The sequence below is a fragment of the Gopherus flavomarginatus genome, chromosome 2 (genome assembly GCF_025201925.1).
Source record: "Gopherus flavomarginatus isolate rGopFla2 chromosome 2, rGopFla2.mat.asm, whole genome shotgun sequence".
NCBI classification, from domain to species: Eukaryota; Metazoa; Chordata; order Testudines; family Testudinidae; genus Gopherus; species Gopherus flavomarginatus.
Window position 1 is genome coordinate 254,972,872 of NC_066618.1, and position 20,518 is coordinate 254,993,389.

At 46.3% G+C, this 20,518-nt stretch overlaps 1 protein-coding gene across 5 annotated transcripts in view; it reads left to right on the forward strand.

Annotated features, from left to right (window-relative positions):
* The first annotated feature begins 652 nt into the window (after positions 1-652).
* Positions 653-20,518, forward strand: part of OTUD6B (OTU deubiquitinase 6B) — a 36,366-nt gene continuing 16,500 nt past the window's right edge. For 2 of the 5 annotated variants that reach the window (XR_007772657.1, XM_050941222.1), the window contains exons 1-2: positions 653-807; positions 10,428-10,582. Coding sequence is in view for 4 of the 5 variants with exons in the window: in XM_050941222.1 (XP_050797179.1) it covers positions 720-807; positions 10,428-10,582 (243 nt within the window). In the remaining variant the exon portion in view is untranslated. Of the gene's footprint in view, positions 808-1,107; positions 1,129-9,039; positions 9,121-10,389; positions 10,583-20,518 lie in introns of those variants that run through there. The other 3 variants (XM_050941219.1, XM_050941218.1, XM_050941221.1) reach the window with 3 other exon arrangements.

Here is a 20,518-nt window from a genome sequence, read left to right on the forward strand (position 1 = left end):
TGTGGCTTCAGGCCTGGGCCATGGGGCTTGGGCTTTCTGCCTGGGGCCCCAATGAGTCTAATGCTGGCTCTGCTCCCTGGTTTATTTTGGTGGACCCCCTGAAACCTGCTCATGGCTCCCCTGGAGCCCTGGCTGAGAACCACTTTTCTAGAACTGCTTGAACTGTTACAAACAAAATGAAGGGCTTGGTGTTTTTGGTTTTTCCCCCAGAGAAAAACGGCCCTTTCTGCCAAACAGAAATTTGGGCCAAAAAAATAAAAATAACAAACGGTGGCTCTGACACGCCCCGGGGTTTGCTAGGGGCGGCGATGATAACGTGCTTCTCCCAGCCGCACCCGCTATCAGCGGCCGAGGGGCTGGACACACAACAAACCCCGAACCAGGGGCGGGTCTGCCTCGCTCTGAGCTACCGACCCCAGGCTCCGTGCCCGGGCAGACCAAGCGGCACATCCTGGCGCCCTGCGCGGCGGGCGCCCGATAGAGCAGCGCCCAGGGCCCAGTGAACAATCGCTATACTGAACCTCGACATTCGGCGGCGCTAGGACCGCCTGGGAACGATCCCTATGTCTCTCCCGGGCGCTCGCCCCACGGGCACCAGCCGAACGCATGAGGGGCGTGCGCGCTCCCGACTGCGTGCGCGCGGCGTGTCTCGCGTCGGGTGCGGGGCCGGGTTGCGCGGTGTGGCGCTGTGCTGGGCCGCCCGGCTCGAGCTCGGGGTCATGGAGGGACTCGGGCGGGAGGAGCCGGCGGCGGACGACTTAGAGCTGCTCGTGAGGAGTCAGCGCAGGGAGAAGCGGGAGCTGCAGGGTGAGGCGCGGCCGTGGGGTCCGGGCTTGCGCGAGGCGCAGGGGCGCAGTGGGGCAGAGGTGCGTGCGTGCGTGGGGCGTGGGGGTGCAGTGGGGCAGGGGTGTGGATGTGGGGTGCAGTGGGGCAGGGGTGTGGATGTGGGGTGCAGTGGGGCAGGGGTGCCTGGGCAGGGATGTGGGGGTAGAGTGGGGCGGGGTACGTGCGTGAGGGTGCAGTGGGGCAGGGGTGTAGATGTGGGGTGTAGTGGGGCAGGGGTGCCTGGGCAGGAGTGTGGGGGTAGAGTGGGGCGGGGTACGTGCGTGGGGGCGCAGTGGGGCAGGGGTGTGTATGTGGGGTGCTGGCATGGGGGAGCAGTGGGGCAGGGGTGCTGGCACGGGGGAGCAGTGGGGCAGAGATCAGGTGGGATGGAAGGTGTATGCAGGGTATGGGGGTTGTAGAGGGGTGTGCAGGGTGTTGGGTCAGGGGCGGTGGAAGGGAGTGGTGGGAGCTGGGGGGAGGGGTAGAGGAGTGTGTGCCGGACATGGAGTCAGAGCAGGCAGTTGAGAGGTTATGGTCTGGCCTGGGAAGCGTGGTGAGCATGATGCCTGTGCTGAGACCCTAGTCCAGGGATTCTGAAACCGGGGGTCTGGACCCCTCAGGGGGTTGTGAGGTTATTCAATGGGGGGGTTACGAGCTGTCAACCTCCACCCCAAACCCTGCTTTGCCTCCAGCATTTATAATAGTGTTAAATATATTTAAAACTGTTTTTAATGTATAAAGGGGGCCGCACTCAGAGGTTTGCTATGTGAAAGGGGTCACTAGTAAAAAAGTTTGAAAGCCACTGACCTAGTTTGTGCTGGAGCCACCTTTCTCTGCAGGTAGCAGTGCAGCATATAAGTCACACTTCAAAGCAGTTCATGGGTGTTGTCTAAATGTTAAGACCTTTCTGGGAAGTAGGAAATAATTCTCTTCTTACAGATGAAGAAAGGGAAGCAGAGTGGTGAAGTGATTTCCCCACTTGGTGAATCATTTTGAGAGGCAAGGTTAGGGCCCAGGAATTTGTCTCCCAGTCCATATCTCTGTGTAGCTTTTTACTGCATTATGGACAACACTTAAATTGAATATAAGGTACAAAAACTACCATCGTGCAGTCATGAACAGTGAAACCCACAAGGTGAGAATTCCAGAAATTGAGGTTTATAATGCAGTAGTACACTACAAAATACCATAAATGAACAGTTATTAGTTTACATTTCAATTTCAGAAAGAAAACTTCAGAGATACGAAAGAACATTTCATTAAAGCTAATATTAAAAACATTATATAATACACAAGTTGAGAAAAGAGTGTCTGTAAATCTGTGTATAGTGCTTAGATCAGTGGTTCCCAAACTCCGATCGTGGCTCTCAGTGGCCGTGGTTCGCTGCTCCAGGGCAATTGGCTGATCAGCCGAACCTGTGGACATGGCAGGTACACAATCCGACCTGGCCTGCCAGGGGCTTTCCTTGCACTAGTGGCAGAACAAGTTTGGGAACCACTGGCTTAGATTATCCACAAATACAAAGTTTGTTTTTAAAAGTCTTTTGATACATAGAGTACATAATCAGCAATAACCCAAATATAGGTGAATAGATTTAACAATACAGTTGAGGTATTAGAATCTGAATAATCAGGTACATGGCTCATGAAAAGTTGTACAGAGATTTGGTTGTGGAAAGCAAAATATATGAGTGAGTGGAGATTGTCCCTCAGTAATTGAGAATTAGGTTGGTTGTCCATTTAGAAAATAGAATCCCTAAGAAAAGTATGTTACTTTCCTGACTGCGCTTCTCATCAGCACTCTAGCTCATCACTCCTGGTATTGATGATGTCCGGTGATGTGTTCTATGTAGATGTTCCTCAATCACTTGATGGCTTCCTACACCATGAGTTACCGCATCAGCTAAGCGTAGCATTGATTGATTCTGCATTCTTTCAGCACTTGCTCGTTACTGGGGTCCCATGCTCCTAGGGCTCCAACAATGAGTGTGTGTAGCTCGAGCATCATGGAAGGCTGGGATCCTGTTCTCAAACGGCATTCTGACATCCACCATGATGATATTCTTCCGGTCCTCGTTGGTGATGACAATGTTTGGTCGCAGTTGGCTGTCAGTGCTGGGAATGGCGGCGTTTACGGCAACCTTCCCCGGGGTGACGGGATGACTCTGACCAGATGACCTTGGATGGTGGTGTGTTGTAGCTGCCAAGCTTTCTAACGGGGCTTGCAGCTACACAGGACGTTTGGTAGCACCTCGTTGGCGTAGCCGCGCTTTCTGCATATCTTTTCTTGATTCCCATGGTGGATGGCTCCGTTCAGTGGGATGAAGTTGATCCGGGCCCTGTGGATCAACCTCCAGTCGGCAAATCGGGTAAGCTGCTTCTGGGAGGAAGTGGATGCTGGCATCCCACTTGCACATCACCTTGAATGCCTTACCCTGGTCCGGCTTCCATTTCAGTTTTTCCACATATTGGCAGCGGATGGCATCCTTCAGGGTCCTCTCCAGCATGGTTCTAGCACTCAGAGTAATGATAGTGTGATCTGTATTCTTCAGCTGTGGCACCAGGACTCCCAGCTCTTGGCGTTCCTCACACCACGTCCAGCGGTAGCTGATATGCTTCTCCAGTTGTTGCATAGCATTGTGGGCACGAGTCCAGAGCGAAGCTAAGTTTCCCTGTCTCTTCCAAATTCACCTTCCAGCGAGCCGCTCAAGTAGGTGGTGACATCTTGGTTGGAGGGGGTCCTGGTGATTCCCTTATGGACGGCATTCTGCAGAGCACTCTCCGCGATATTCCTCACCGTGGCATCCGGGTGGAAGGCGTGAGTGATCACCGCAACTTTGCACAGATTACACCTTTGAGGGATTTGGCGCCGCCCTGTCTGTGCGAGATGTACACCAGTTCATTGCTGGCCCTCTGGGGAAGAAATATCCACTTCTTCACCAGCTGCTGGTTGGTGTTGTCTTCCTTGTTCAGAGGTACCTTTGCCACGGCAGATCCCCTCAGGACGAATGAGATACTGGGAATCAGGAAGGTGTTCAAAGTGTAGATCTTCTGCCATGGTGCCAGTAGGGAGGAATCGATCCTGCTCATATTTCATTGGATCTCTTCGATGGTATCCTCAGGTGTCCGCTGGATGCGGAAACCTGTCGGTATGCCGATATGTTGGTACACCTGCCTGTCCTCGAGGAAGATTATGGGTTCACCCTGGATCTGAAAAGATGTAACTGGACTGAATCCCTTCTACTGCCATCAATATGCAGGGATGCACACTTCCTGGCATTGAAGCGGAGTCCTGTCAAGTTGGAAGCCTGGCTGGTGATGTCAAGCATTTGTTGGAGACTCTCGGGGTTGTCCGCAATCAGGACCAGATCGTCTGCGTAGGCTAGGATATTCGCTCTGTTGTCATATAGATAAAAAAACATCTAGACTGCTGGAGATCGCTCGAATGAGTGGCTCCATGGCTAAGTTGAAAATGATGGGGCTCACGATGGGGCTTGCTTCACGCCGCTACAGATAGGAATTTCAGGTGTGTCTCCTTCCATGGAGCGGATGGTCATGGTGCAGCCTTCATATGGTTGCTGAACCAGTTGGAGAAAGTTTTCAGGCACCCCGAACTCTCGCAGCGTGTCAAAAATGTGCTAGTGGGGCATCGATCCAAAAGCATTAACCAGGGGTTGAGCCGTCCTATGGCACATTGCCTCCGTGCCCTCCTGGCCATGTGGATGGCAGTCTGAAGGACAAAGTTATGTTTGTAGCAGCCTTCGCATGACATGAAGCCTTTCTGGATGAAGCTGATGGTTCCTCTGTTCACTGACTGGTCTGTGATCCTAGCCGTGAGGTAGCTGGCATAGTTTGTACATGGTGGAACAGAGAGAGATGGGTCTCCAGTTGTTGGGGTTATCTTGCTCGCCTTTCTTGTAGACGAGCACCATCATAGACTTCTTCCAGGAGCTGGGAGTATGGCGGAACTGTTTGCATTTGTTGAAAATGGCAATAAATACCAGGCAACTGTGTGTGTGTGTGTGGGGGGGATGTCTCTTTTTTTTTTTTTTTTTTAGGAAGTTGTAGCAAATGCCATCTTTTCCTGGGGCTGTGTTTTTTTTGGTCTTTGTAAGTCTGGCCTTGACTTCCCGTGATGTGAAGTCTTGTTCCAGGTCCTCTGCATAGTCAAACCGGGGTAGAGGATGAAGGCACTCTGGACGCTATGTGTCATTCTGAGCTACACTGTCAAAGCCCTTGAAGTACGAGAATAGTCTCTTGGACAGGATTGCACAGTAGGATGAGGGGCCCATCGAGCATCTCTCTCTCATAGCCTTAGGGCAGTTTGATTGGTAGAGCTTCTGGATCCTGCTGTTGAGTCATAGCGACGACTGATGTTCCTTCTCCTGGCTTCCCTCATGATTTTGTGGTTCTGTCTGGATGCATGAGCACTGTGCGCAGTTGGTGTGTTCTCCTGAGTTCCTTTCCTCCCAGATATGATTTCTGCAGACAGATCTTCAGTGAGTCTGTCTACAAGGAGCTCAGAGTCCTCAAAGGAGGCTCTCCTTGCCAACTCCTCCATCTGAGCAGCTTGCCGTGGTGTGGTGGCCCTCACCGTAGGCTTCTGTTCTTCTGTCTGCTCAATCTCTGCAGGCCCAGGCTGGAAAACTGCTGTGGGATTAGCCTGTTGCCTTTTTCCCTCCCGGTGTTGAGAACTCCTTTCTGACAGATCTTCTGGAACGCGGGCAGAGTCTTCCCTTATGAATTTTAGGACAACACTGGTCCTTTTAGGAAGGACAATTTTAGAGGCAGCGGTAGTGGCCCTTTCAAGGATGCAATGTTGCTTGGGAGTTTCCAGAGCAATGCTGGTCCTTCTGTGGATGAGTTTTGTGTGTGTGTGGGGGTGATTCTCATTCCTCTGGGAGAGTAGTATGGAGAGGTTTGGCTGGGCAGGCATCTAGTGAGATGTTTAGGTCCCGCTGGGTGGTTTCTGAGGAGAGGCTGTTCTCACCGATTGGGAGCACTTTCCAGCACAACAGAACAAGGACTAGCATCAGAATCCTGGGCATTGGAGGAGGAGGGAAAAGTTCTCCTTCTAGCATCCTTCTCCTGAGCAGCAGGTGAGATGCTTGTTTGTCCTGGCTGTGATGTCCTGGAAGGCCATCCGCGAGGTGCAGGATCTCCCTGCAGCAGTATCTCCACGGGTTTTCTTCAAGGAAGCACTGCTTTTCCCATCAATGCTGCTCATCTGCAATGTCCTGCAAGCACTGAGGGTCTTTAAAGATAGGAAATCTTTAGTAAAAAGCAAAAGATTTGTACAAACTGAAGAAAAAGAAACAAGTTCAAATTAACATTGTGTTCCAAGCCTCGGTCTCTCTCGTGTAATTAGACCAGAGGTTCCCAGGCGGTGCCTGCGGGCGCCAAGGCACCTGCCAGGGCATTTATGTGCGCCTGTCTAGTGCCCAGCAGGGGAGAGAAGCCACGGCCCCGCGCTTGACGGGGACAGAGAACTCAAGGGCTGCAGGCTGCAGGCACCGGTGTTCTTGGTCCCAGGCAGCTGCGGGGCCACGGCTTAAGCCGGAGAGGTGCCTGTGTTCTCTGTCCCCAGCAGGCGCAGAGCCCAACTAGTGCCCAGCAGGGGAGAGAAGCCGAGGCCCTGCGCCTGCTGGGGACGAAGTACTCAGGGACTGCAGGCTGCGGGTGCCGGTGTTCTGTCCTCGTGGCTTTTCTCCGACTTCTCTCTGCGCTGTCCAGAACTGCCGCCAAAAAAAAAAGCTCCAACTCTGCCGTCCCAAGAATGGAAAGCATGCTGCCCCGTAGCATGTGCTGCCCAAGGCACGTGCTTGCTCCACTGGTGCCCGGAGCCGGCCCTGTAGGTGAGTATTCTTCCGCTGCACTGATACTGCTGTTTTCTTGTGCTTTGCGATTTATTTTTTTTAACATTTTGCCCCAAAATGAATGATTCAAATAAAAGACAACATACATATTATTTCAACGCAGAATGGGAAGAATCCTATTGTTTTATTGAAAATAAAGGGAAATGTGTTTGCTTATTGTGCAGGGGTGCTGTTGCAGTGCCGAAAAAACATAATGTCGAACGCCATTTCCAAACTAATCACGGTTCTTTTGACATTAGCCATCCACTTTAAATCTGAGTTGAGAAAGGTTTGATTTGAGTTGATTAATTTTCTTCTATGTGCCCAACAATCTGTTTTCACTAGATAAGTTGTAAAGTCTAAAGGTGCTACTATTGCTTCCTTTAAAATTGCTCATCTGCTTGCAAAGAAGAAAAAACCCTTTCAAGATGGTGAATTGTTGAAGGAAGCATTTTTGACTGGTGCTGATTGCCTGTTTCAAGGATTTCCTAACAAGGGTGAGATTTTGTCGGCAATACAAGATTTGCAGTTATCAGACAACACAGTTACGAGGAGGACACATGCAATTTCAAGTGACGTGCAAACTCAGCTAAAGGATGACTTGGAAATATGTGACTGGTTTTCATTGCAATTTGGTGAGTCGACAGAGATATTGGATATAGCGCAGTTGGCAGTTATGGTGAGGATGGTATTTAGTGACCTCACCGTAAAAGAAGAGTTACTAAAAGTATTGCCTATGAAAGGGCGAACAAAGGGTGAGGACATCTATAATTTGTTCGAATCATACGCAATATCAATTAGTATGCCGCTACGCAAGCTGTCTGCAATCACCACCGTTGGGGCGCCAGCAATGATGGGCAGCGCCAATCGATTCATTGCACTCTGTAAGAAGAATGAATCCTTTCTGAACTTTGTCTTATCATTGCTTTATCCACCAAGGAACTTTGTGCGTCAAAGTTTGTTCTTTTCAATACATCATGCATGTCATTTGTTAAAATAATTAACTCTATTGGAGTGAAACCTTTGCAACACTGACTTTTTAAGGCCCTGTTGGAAGATGTTGATGATAAAAATCTGATCTTATCTTGCACACACAGGTACGATGGCTGAGCAAAGGTAAAGTTCCTGCATGTGTGTTAAGCCTAATTGAAGAGATCAAAGAATTTCTGATGTCCACAAATCAGAACTTCGAGCAACTAGAAGACTCCAGCAGGTTAATGGACTTGGCTTTTCTTGCTGACATCACTGACAAACTGAACATTTTAAATCCTTGAGCTCCAGGGAAAAGACAAACATGTGGCTCAAATGATAGGTTCTGTAAAATCATTCAAAGCAAAACTGATCCTGTGGATGTCACGTATAAAGACGAAGTCTCTCTTACATTTCCCAAGTATGAAGAAAATGGTATGTGACAGTGATTTTTAACCCATCACCATTTGTTATCCACATTTAAACACTTCTGGAACAATTTGAAAAGACATTTCAATAGTTGACCATCATTGAGCCTGTTGCCTTTCTTGTGAATCCTTTTACTTGCCAAATAGAGGTAACAGAAATGACTACATCAATTGAGAGTCTCATTCAAGTAAGAACAGAAGACGTGGAACTGGAGATTGTGGACCTTCAAAATGATATTGTTCTAAAATCCTGCGCAACAGATGAAAACTTTTGGAATCTGGTTGCCTGAAAAAAGTTTCCTGCCTTAAAAAATATAGCATACAAAATAAAATCTTATTTTGGTTCCACTTATCTATGCGAAATTCTGTTTTCAGCAATGAACATCATAAAATCAAAATACAGATCTCGGCTTACAGATGCCCATCTTGACAATTGCTTATGAATGGGAATATCATCCTACTCTCCCAACTATGAAAAATTGGCTGAAGAAATGCAGTGCCAAAAATCACACTGACTTTATTAGAAAAAACACGTGAATTAATGATACCTATTTCCATTAAGTGCTGATGAGCGTGTATGATTAACTTGTTTAACTTTTTTTCATGTTTGTTTTGTTTTGTTTTGAAATCCAGATACAAGTAATAAGACAAAGCCAGTCATGGTTAATCAAAATATTCTATCTATGTTAAAGTAAGAATAATAAATATATTTGGACCAGCAGTTCAACAATGTTTTACTTTTTTAAAATAAATAAGATGAAAACTGTTTATGATATTTATTTTGTAAAAACTCCTTAATTTTTCTTACAGGTATATAAAAAACAAATTCACATAGTAAAGTGAAAGAGTAATTGCCGAATAATTTAATTAATACCTTTTACATTAAAATTACCTTTTTTTATCTTATGGATTCATATATTATGTAATATTAAATATGATGTTTCTCATATTATCTAATGTAGAACTATAAAAGAAGCCTTGAAAAATTGTTGGCGCCCGCCACACTCTTCTGAAAACATGAATGTGCTACTGGCCACAAAAAGGTTGGGGACCACTGAATTAGACCATTGCATGCCTGTTGATGCAACTGTAGGACTGAGAACTGTCTTTATGTCCTGATTTCTCATGCACCCATAACTTCGCAGCTATCATGCTGCACTAACATTAGCTTTTTGTCCTTCATTTCTGTTTTTAATTAAAAAAAAAAAAAACTGAGGATGTCTAGTCTTCTGTGCTATTCTAGGGTAAAGGGAATTACAAAAAAAGTTTTAATGTCCACTTGCAAACACACCAATCTTAAAATCTTATCCCCACAAAGCTAGTCAATTTAAAAAGAGTTAAGTATTATAGGGTACTACATCTGCCGGTGATTTTTACAGTCATATCATATTGTGTGAAATACCACCCAGACCAAAGAAGAAACTAACAAGCTAGCTGACCATACACAAAGTACTGTCAAAGGACCAGAGTCAGTACTTAAAAACAAACAAACGAAAACTGTTCATTTATAGTAATTTATAGAAAAAAAATCACACATCTGTGATTTGTTTTAAAGTCGATTTCCATTTAAATATTAATAATAGAGTGGCTCAGATAGTAGGAGTCACATCTAGATTTCAAAACTCCAAGATTTGTTCAAATCAAAACCTCAGCCCCACTCTTTATAGTGCTCTGAATCTATCTGCATCCTTGAAGTATGGCGATATTGGAATGCAGGACAAAGACCCCAATCCTGCAAATGTGCTCATATTTTAAGTTCTGATTGTATTCAGTGGGGCTTCTCAGATGTGTGATGTTGAATGGTCTGTGTTTTCAGAATCGGAGCCATCGTTCATTATCTTAAAAATACTGAACTAACTTTCATAAGTCTTGAATATTTATTTTCTTCAATAAAGATTGTGAAACAATCCAAATTCAGAGTTTCTGGTTCCAGGCATTTGAGTTACGCAGACAAATTTCAACAGAGATTTCGCTAGCTTTTCAAAATAAACAGTTTGCAGAGGCAATGTATGGAAAAATTTAGCCCCATATAATTTTGAGAAGGCTATGTCTGAGTTCCATAGTATTTATAAGATTAACAGGTAGCAAATACTTTAATAATCGTGTGGCTGGAATATTTTCTTGCTTCCCCTGGGGTTGATAATGGTATCTTTCAGAAAAAGTATAGCTGTTTTAAAACCTAGTAATCATGCTAGGCAGTCTCATACCAGTATGTCATAAGTTAGGTTATGTCAAAATCTTTATTATCTTATTTATATAGCCCAATTTTAATCACATTTGCGCCAATAAATTTAGTATATTTCATTTATTAGAGATAAACCATTGATGATTCTACTGGATGTTCCTACAGCCAAAATTCAAGCTATGAAAAATGCTGTACCCAAGAATGACAAAAAGAGAAGAAAACAGTTGATTGATGATGTTGCCAGGCTGGAGGCAGAAATGGAACAGAAGCACAAGGAAGAACTGAAGCAGCTAAAGGAAACTTTACCTGAGCAGAATAAGGTACCGGTCACGTTATATGTAACTGAGGATAGAATTTATTAAAAGGTTTATTCACAGATGAATGGATTTCAGGCCTAAACCCAGTTCCCTCTCTCTCTCTCTCACAGGATCATGGTGATGATAAATCTTGTGTGATGTTGAGATATTGAGAGTAATGAGCACTGTAGAAAAAAGCATATCAACATACTATTTTTTGAGAGTTTTAAGAGTAAAATCATATGTCCAATTAAGAGTGTTAGCAGCTCATTCTTGTCTCTTTGCTTTTCAAAATTTTTTAACTTTTAGCTCCCACAGCATGTCTTCATGCTAAGTATCTAATCCAGTTGTGTGTCAGTTATTGCTGCTTTTTTTGTGAGAGGTTCAATGGTGTGATTGTTGTATTGTGATTCTTGTCAAGGATTTGTGCCTGAACTCTGAGTATTTCCTATATCAGGGGTGGGCTGACTACCGCCTGGGGGTCGCATCTGGCCCTTGAGCTCCCGCCAGGGAGCAGGGTCCAGGGCTTGCCCCGCTCAGACGCTCCAGCCAGGGAGCGAGGTTGAGGGCTTACCCCACTCCATGTATGCTGTGGCTTCATGTGGTTCCCGGAAGCAGCGGCATGTCCCCCCTCCGGCTCCTACGCTGCCCCTGCCCCAGGTGCCATGCCCGCAGCTCCCATTGGCTGGGAACTGCGGCCAGTGGGAGCTGTAGGGGTGACACCTGCAGACGGGGCAGCACGCAGAGTCGCCTCACTGCATAGGAGCCGGGTGGGGGACATGCCACTGCTTCCAGGAGCTGCTTGAGGTAAGCGCCGCCAGGAGCCTGCACCCCTAACCTTCTCCTGTGCCCCAACTCCCTGCCCCAGCCCTGATCCCTCTCTGGCCCTCCAAACCCCTCGGTTCCAGTCAGGAGTACACTCCTGCATCCTCAACCCCATCCCAGAGCCCACTCCTGCACCGTGAACTCCTGGTTTCTGGCCCCATTCCACAGCCCAAATCCCCAGCTGGAGCCTGCACCCCAACCCCGAATTTCATGAGCATTTATGGCCCACCATACAATTTCCATACCCAGATGTGGCCCTCGGACCAAAAAGTTTGCCCACCCCGTCCTATATGTTCTATAGCAAAAACATGGAAATTCTGTACACAATATTTTAAAATTCTGCAAAATTATTCATATTTTGTCTGTCAAAATGACACAAAATAATCGTGCCTATTTCAGTTATTTTGGTAATTTTTTTCAAAATATTCTTACAGATGTACTTGCTGACAGGTATAGATGACAAAAAAGATTCAGGAAATTTTTTTTTGACCAATAGGTTCCTTACTGGGCATATTAATATTGGACTTTGAGTAATAATTCATTTAAACTACAATACAGAGACATTTCTTACACCCCTCAGAAGCAGTGCAAAGGCTCAGGGTCGTCAGGGATAGTGGAGGAGCTGAAGAAGAGGAAAATAATTGCTGGGAAGAAGCCTGGGAGTGAACCTGGAGGGTTATTGGGTATGGGTGGGTTAAGTTTGGGGTGTGTGTGTGTGAGGGATTGTTAGGGATTTCGGGAAGTGTCCCCCGCACTGACCCCTAGGCCCTCTCCATTCATTCAGACAGACAGACACATCTGCCCTTGCACGCCCATGTGTCCCTGCGCCCCTACTCCCATTTAGCCCCGAACCCAGTCTGTTCCTACCCACTAGCCCTTCTGAAACTCAATGTATGACCTCCCATATGCCCCACTCTGTCCATCCCTCCAATATCCCAAGCCTCCTGACCTCGCCCTGAGGGCAGGGTGCTGTGAGGAACTTTGTTTCTTCTCCTCACTGTCTGTACCAGGCTGCTCCCACCCCGAAGCGGCTGCCCTATGTTTTGGTACCACAGCAGTCCCTGGTGGGCAAAAGGTGTAACTGCATGACTTCTCTGGCAGAATGTATTTTCTGCGAAGAAAATAGATCTGTGTGGGACATGAATTCTGCACGTGTGCAGTGGTGCAGAATACCCCCAGGAGTAATCCTATCAATTTTTCCATTTTATGACCTTTACTTGTGTCTATTTAAACACTTCCTTTCTGCTATTAAAACAGTTACATTTGCAGTCACATAATCTTTACAACCTGGTGGTATACTTCTGCTGGTATTCTTCTTACTTTCAAAAGTAATTATATTTTGTGAAAAATGTGGACCAGTATGGCAATTTTGCTAAAATTAAACACTCTTTTGTGCTCTGTAAATAATTACATAAGTTTGTGACACTTTATAATCAAATAGAAAAACAAAGTCCCTGCACTGAAGAGCTTACAGTCTCTATGGGTGCTGGTAATTCAAGTGCCAGCTCTGGCCAAGGCTGTAAGTCGTTAGCTAAGAACTGACAAGCTCATAGCTGGAAACCGAACCAGCTCACCTGTATGTTAGTTTTGTTCAAAACAGGTATTAGTCTTATAAGAATGTATTTAGTGTTCAGACTCAGTGAAATGCTTGTTAGTTGCTGTCTGCGTTAATCTCCTTTGTAATGACTGTATTCCATGCTATAAGGAAATATGTAAGTTTTGCTTTATGACTTTGAAAATGTTTGCTCTGAATTTGTGAACCCATGTATGAGAATCATCCCCCCAACCAGGAGGACTATCAAAGTAAGTGGGTCATTGTAAGATAAGACTTGTTAATTGCTTCATCTATTCATGGTTAAGAACATGCAGAAGCCTTATCCCATATTTTGAATACCAGAAGAGGGAAATAAAAGTAGTGAACATAAAGGCCTTGTCTATACTACGTAGTTTTGTCGTCAAAAGCTACCTTTTGCTGACAAAACGGGAGGTGTATGCACTACAAAACTACTTTTGGTGGCAAAACTCTGCTGTTTTGCTGACAAAATAAAACCACCTTAACGAGAGGCGCAAAGTTTTTGTGGCAAAATTAAAGTGAAAAAGCATCAGTTGGTTTTGTCAACATAACTGGCTTCCACCAGTATCCCACAATGCCTGTTGTGACTGCTTGGCTCACTGTTCTGATCTCTGCTGCCCTACGGGCATGCACACCTTCCCTCTCTTTCAAAGCTCTGGGAAGTATCTGATAGATGAATGTGCTCCTTTTGGTGAACAAAGAGCAAATCATTAATGTGGGATGCTTCTGTTCTGCCCTGCACTAGGAAGACAGGCAGGGAGTGTGTGTGTGGGACAGGTGGTGACTGCTGGGCTGTGCTGCTTTGACATTCCTCAGCACTGAGCGCTCACAGAGCTGCTCAGGATGCTGCTCCCAGCAACTGAGAAGGCTGTGGGAGAACTCAGAGGGAATCACAGAACCATAGGCAGCCAGAGCGGGCTGCTTTCGGAGAGACTGCTGTGCTGAGTAGAGCTGGATGCACACTTGCCAACTTTCATGTGTTAAATAAGCACCCTGACTTTCACAAAAAGCCAAAAATCAAGCTAATCCCATTTCAAAACAAGGCCAAAACAAGCCAATCCCTAAGAATCCTAACGCAAGATTCCCCCAGCATGCAGTCTGGGACTGTAGCGGGCCCCCTTTGCACCTCTGACGCTTTCTCCCCTGCTACTACCCCCCCCCTTTGCCCCCGCTTGCTGGGAGCTGATTTAAAAAAAAAAAAACGTTGCAAGCCAAAAATTGGCCAACAAGCTAGTTGTATATATGCTTGCTTGCTTTAATCTATAAATAACGCTCATGTTTCCCCAGCTAATAAATCTTTAGAGCTTATTACAAGATTGGCTACACGTGTTGTCTTTAGTGTAGGATCTAAGGGCAGTGGTTTTCAACCTTTTTCATTTGTGGATCCTTAAAAAAATTTCAAATGTGGTGTGGACCCCTTTGGAAATCCTAGATGTAGTCTGTGGACCTGCAGGTTGAAAACCACTCATCTAGGGTATCAGTTGATCTGATGTAAGTGACTGGTCTCTTGGGACTGGGTGCAACCTGAATATTTTTTTGCTATAAGTGGGCATTTATCACTAATCCCAGCTTGCCTGGTGGCATGATAGACTAGAGAGTCTAAGGGGACTGCCTGTGACTCCATGATTAAGACTGTTATAGTGATCCAGGAGTTCACATATTTTACAGGGTTGGTGAAATCTAATTTATAGAACATATCACCAGTTTGGGGTCCCTGCCCTGTTTTCTGACAGTCTACCCTGAGGTTGGCACTCACGATTGTGGGCCACTCCAGACAGTGTTACAGATCCAATATTGCAAATCCACTGACTGAAATAGAACTACTTTCGAATGTAATGGTCACATGTATGCTTAAGCTTGTTTGTAGACTTTATCTCCCTAAATTAGGGGAGTACAACTAGTAGGTAACTATACATATTGCTATAGTAAATTTTCCTTAGCATTTCCATTCCAGCCTACCTCTTTCAGTTTCTTACAACTTTCTGAAACTTTATATATTTGGCTGAAATTTTCTAGGCTAAGAGTATTTTCTGATGGCAGATTTGAAAAGCTTGAGAAAAAACATTCAGCTGTTTGAAAGTATGAGAAGAGTGAAAAATCTTGTGATCATTTGTTAAAGAAATAGTCCTTATTGACAAGTGACTGTCTCTGAGAATTCCAGTGAAATTGGTTTTGAGTTGCCAAAGTTATGACCTGATGAAAATATTGATGTCTCGGGTATATCATTTGACAATTGCACAATGAAACCAATGATATACCTGAGATACATTGATGATATTTCCATCTTCTGAAGAGACAACTTAAACTCCCTCATAGATTTGCACCACCCATCCATTAAACGCTCTCTGGAACACTTCCACATTAGCATCAACTTCCTGGACACCACGATCAGCTTCAGCAATAGAATCATACAAAAAACTATATACAAGAAACCCATGGATCACCTATCATAACATTTCTTCCCAGATCTGGACCTTAGCGTCCAAAATATGGGTGTTAGCATGAAAACCTCCAAGCTTAGTTACCAGCTTGGACCTGATAATTGCTGCCACCAGCCAGGAATTATACAGTGCCTAGCTCACTGTGGTCTCCCCAAAACCTTCCCAGGGGACCCCAAGACCCAGATTCCTTGAGTCTCACCACAAAGGGAAATAACCCACTTCCCTTCTCACTCTTCCCCTCCAAGTGTTCCCTCCCTGGGTTCCTGGAAAGAGATACAGATTCAAGCTCCGTGAATCTAAACAAAGGGGTTCCACCCTCCCTGCTTCAAGTCCTTGAAACATAAGTACCGAGAGATCTAACCTCTCCCCCCCTCACCCAGAGGGTATGCAAAGTCAGGCTTAGTAAATCTAACACAAAGAGGTTTTCCCCCCTCCCTTCGTTTCTTAGCCTTAACCAGTGAAAAACACTCAAACAGGTCTTAAAAAGAAAGCTTTATATAAGAAGAATGAAAGAAGGACATAAAAGGATCTCTGTATCAAGGTGACAATATACAGGGTCAATTGCTTAAAAGAAAAATGAATAAACAGCCTTATCCAAAAAGAATACACTCCAGCAACTACACACATGTAAATACAAAAAAAATATATATATAAACCTATTGTCTTACTATCCTTGTACTTACAACTTGGAAACAGAAGATTAGAAAGCCTGGAGATAGAAAAATCACTCTCAGAGCTGAGAGGGCACAGACCCAAGACAAAGAACAACGAACTCACACCCAAAACTTCCCTCCACCCAGATTTGAAAAAGTCTTGTTTCCTGATTGGTCCTCTGGTCAGGTGTTTCAGGTTACTGTTTGTTAACCCTTTTATAGGTGAAAGAGACATTAACCCTTAGCTATCTGTTTATGACACGCCCCCCAAATTGCAGACAGTGGGGAACCTCACTGGCGGCGATTTCTTCCTAGAACTTTAAAATAAACAGATTAATACAACACATGCACCTTTACATATACCAGTAAGTATATAACTAACAGGCTTTTACATTTTAAGAACACTTTTTAACTACTGGATTCTGGGAAACTTTCACGAGAGAGTGCTTCAGCTACTTTGTTAGAAGCTCCTGAAATGTGCTGAATTTCAAAATCAAAATCTTGGAGAGCTAAACTCCAACGAAGAAGTTTCTCGTCTTTCCCCTTGGCAGTATGAAGCCACTTTAGCGCAGCATGGTCAGTTTGTAGCTGGAACCGCCGTCCCCAAACATATGGGCGTAGCTTTTCCAGGGCGTACACAATGGCGTAGCATTCCTTTTCACTAACTGACCAGTGACTTTCCCTCTCAGACAGTTTCTTGCTGAGAAACACGACAGGATGGAAGTTGTGATCCGTTGCTTCCTGCATGAGAACTGCTCCTATACTACGCTCAGATGCATCCATGGTTACTAGGAATGGCTTGTCAAAGTCCGGGGCCCTGAGCACAGGGTCAGACATGAGCGTCACCTTAAGTTGGGTAAAGGCCTTCTGACACTCATCAGTCCACTTAACTGCATTAGGCTGAGTCTTTTTGGTCAGATCGGTCAGTGGGGCAGCAATTTGGCTGTAGTGTGGTACAAATCGCCTGTAGTACCCGGCCAAGCCTAAGAAGGATTGGACCTGTTTCTTTGACTTTGGGACAGACCACTTTTGGATAGCATCCACGTTGGCCAGTAGGGGGTTTATGGTTCCTCGACCCACCTGGTGTCCCAGGTAAGTTACTCTGTTTTGGCCTATTTGACGCTTTTTGGCCTTAACAGTTAGTCCGGCCTGCCTGATGCGCTCAAAGACCTTTTCCAGGTGTTCTAGGTGTTCGGGCCAGGAGTCAGAAAAAATGGCCACATCATCGAGGTAGGCAACTGCATATTCGCCCAGTCCTTCTAGTAGACCATCTACCAGCCTCTGGAAGGTGGCGGGTGCATTTCGCAGCCCGAAAGGAAGGACATTAAATTCATACACCCCCGCATGGGTGACGAATGCTGACCTTTCCTTGGCAGGTTCATCTAGCGGTACTTGCCAGTACCCCTTGGTTAAGTCTATTGTAGAGATGAACAGAGCACGTCCCAACTTCTCCAATAGCTCATCGGTGCGTGGCATTGGATAGTTGTCCTGACGAGTTACCGCATTTAGCTTACGGTAGTCCACGCAAAAGCGTATTTCCCCATCTGGTTTGGGTACCAGAACCAGTGGAGATGGCCATGCACTGGTAGATGAGCGGATTATACCCATCTGTAGCATGTCCTGGATCTCCCGTTCTATAGCAGCTTGGGCATGAGGAGACACACGGTAGGGTGGGGTTCTAATTGGGTGAGCATTACCTGTGTCAATGGAGTGGTATGCCCGTTCAGTCCGTCCTGGGGTGGCTGAGAACAATGGGGCGAAGCTAGTGCACAGCTCCTTGATTTGTTGCCGCTGCAGATGTTCCAGGGTGGTTGAGAGGTTCACCTCTTCCACGCCACCGTCTTTTTTCCCTTCGTAGTAGACACCTTCAGGCCACTCAGCATCATCTCCCTGGACTGTAAACTGACAAACCTGTGAGTCTCTGGAATAGAAAGGCTTGAGAGAATTAACACGGTACACTCTGGGTTTTAGAGAGGAATTGGTAAATGCTATGAGGTAGTTAACAGCTCCCAGGCGCTCTTGGACCGTGAATGGCCCTTCCCATGATGCTTCCATCTTATGGGCCTGTTGCGCCTTTAAGACCATAACTTGGTCTCCTACCTTGAAGGAACGTTCTCTGGTATGTTTATCATACCAGGCCTTTTGATTTTCATGAGCATTCTTTAGGTTCTCTTTAGCAAGGGCTAAAGAGTGTCGGAGGGTGTTTTGTAGGTTGCTTACAAAGTCCAGAATGTTAGTCCCTGGAGAAGGGGTAAACCCCTCCCATTGCTGCTTCACCAGCTGTAATGGCCCCTTAACCTCGTGGCCATACACAAGTTCAAACGGTGAAAACCCTAAACTGGGATGTGGCACAGCCCTATAGGCAAAAAGTAACTGCTGCAACACTAGGTCCCAGTCATTGGAGTGTTCATTGACGAATTTACGTATCATGGCCCCCAAAGTTCCATTAAACCTTTCCACCAGGCCATTGGTTTGATGGTGGTACGGGGTGGCAGCCAAGTGGTTCACCCCATGAGTTTCCCATAGTTCTTTCATGGTCCCTGCCAGGAAATTAGATCCTGAATCTGTAAGGATGTCGGAGGGCCAACCTACCCTGGCAAAAATGTCTGTTAGGGCCTGGCACACAGCTTTAGCCCTCTTGTTGCCTAGAGCTACTGCTTCCGGCCATCGGGTAGCAAAGTCCACGAAAGTCAGTACATACTGCTTTCCTCTGGGCGTCTTTTTTGGGAAAGGACCCAGAATATCCACAGCTACTCGCTGAAATGGGACCTCAATTATGGGGAGTGGCTGGAGAGGGGCCTTGACCTGGTCTTGGGGTTTTCCCACTCTATGGCATACCTCACAAGACCGAACATACTTGGCAATGTCCTTGCCCATCCCCTCCCAGTGGAAGGACTTCCCCAATCTGTCTTTGGTTCTGTTCACCCCAGCATGGCCACTGGGATGATCATGGGCTAAGCTCAAGAGCTTTTCCCGGTACTTAGTTGGAACCATCAACTGTTTTTGCGGATGCCAGTCTTCCTGGTGTCCACCAGAAAGAGTCTCCTTGTATAAAAGTCCTTGTTCTACAACAAACCGGGATCGATTAGAAGAGCTGAGAGGTGGTGGGGTGCTCCGTGCCTCCGCCCAAGCTTTCTGAAGGCTGTCATCTGCTTCCTGCTCAGTCTGGAACTGTTCCCTTGAGGCTGGGGACACCAGTTCTTCCTTAGACTGGGGACTTGGGCTTAGTCCCTCTGGAAGCGATGTAGGTGATTGGGGTTGTTTCTGTTGCTGGTGAGCCGCTTTCCACTGGTGCACCAGGGGTTATTTCAGGTTCTGGCTGAGCCTCTTGGGTATGGTTGTCTGCTGCTTCTGCCAGTTCAGGTTCGGAGGCGCCCTCTGGCGTTGGGGTTGAAGATGGATTTGCAAGCACTGTCGTCAGTGCTGGCAACGGTTCTGGTGCTGGCTGCTTTTCCAGTTCCTGGTCTGAGACTGGAAGCACTGTGGCTGTTTCCATTGTTGGCATGGGATCCGGGTCCACTATCTCTGTCTGGGTCTCTGGTAACACAGACGGGGCCCCTGTGGACGGCTCAGGAACAGGAATGGGTCTGGAAGCTTGCCTGGTTTGGCTACGTGTAACCATTCCCACTCTCTTGGCCCACTTCACCTGGTTGGCCAAGTCTTCCCCCAGTAGCATGGGGATGGAATAATTGTCATAGACTGCAAAAGTCCACATTCCTGATCAGCCTTTGTACTGGACAGGTAGTTCAGCTGTAGGCAAGTCTACAGCTTGTGACATGAAGGGGTAAATTGTCACTTGGGCCTTTGGGTTGATGAATTTGGGGTTGACAAAGGATTGATGGATAGCTGACACTTTTATGCCCCCGTGTCTCTCCACGCAGTAACCTTCTTTCCGCCCACTCTCAAAATTTCCCTTCGCTCTAAGGGTATTTGAGAGGCATCTGGGCCTGGGGATCTTTGGTGTGATGGTGGTGTAATGAACTGCACTCGGTTGGCGTTCTTTGGGCAGTTGGCCTTGATATATCCCAGTTCATTACACTTAAAGCATCTTCCAGCTGAATGGTCACTGGATTGAGGTGAGTTACTGGAGACTGGTGAGGTGGAAGAATAGGGTGTCTGTGGCTTTTCTTGGGTTGTAGGAGGGGTCTTGGGTTGCCCTCGGTTGTAGGGTTTATTGTCGGTGTGCCCCCTGGGGTATTCATTCCCCTTGACAGTAGCTTTCTTGCGTTCTGCCACTTCCATCCATTTGGCTCCAATCTCCCCTGCCTCGGTGAGATTTTTGTGTTTTCCATCTTGTATGTACCGTGTTATGTCCTCAGGAACACCATCCAAGAACTGCTCCATTTGTATGAGGAGGTGCAGTTCGTCCAAGGATTTAACATTGTTTCCTGATATCCAGGCCTCATAATTTTTTCCAGCGTAGTAGGCGTGTCGGGGAAATGACATATCTGGTTTCCACTTTTGGGTT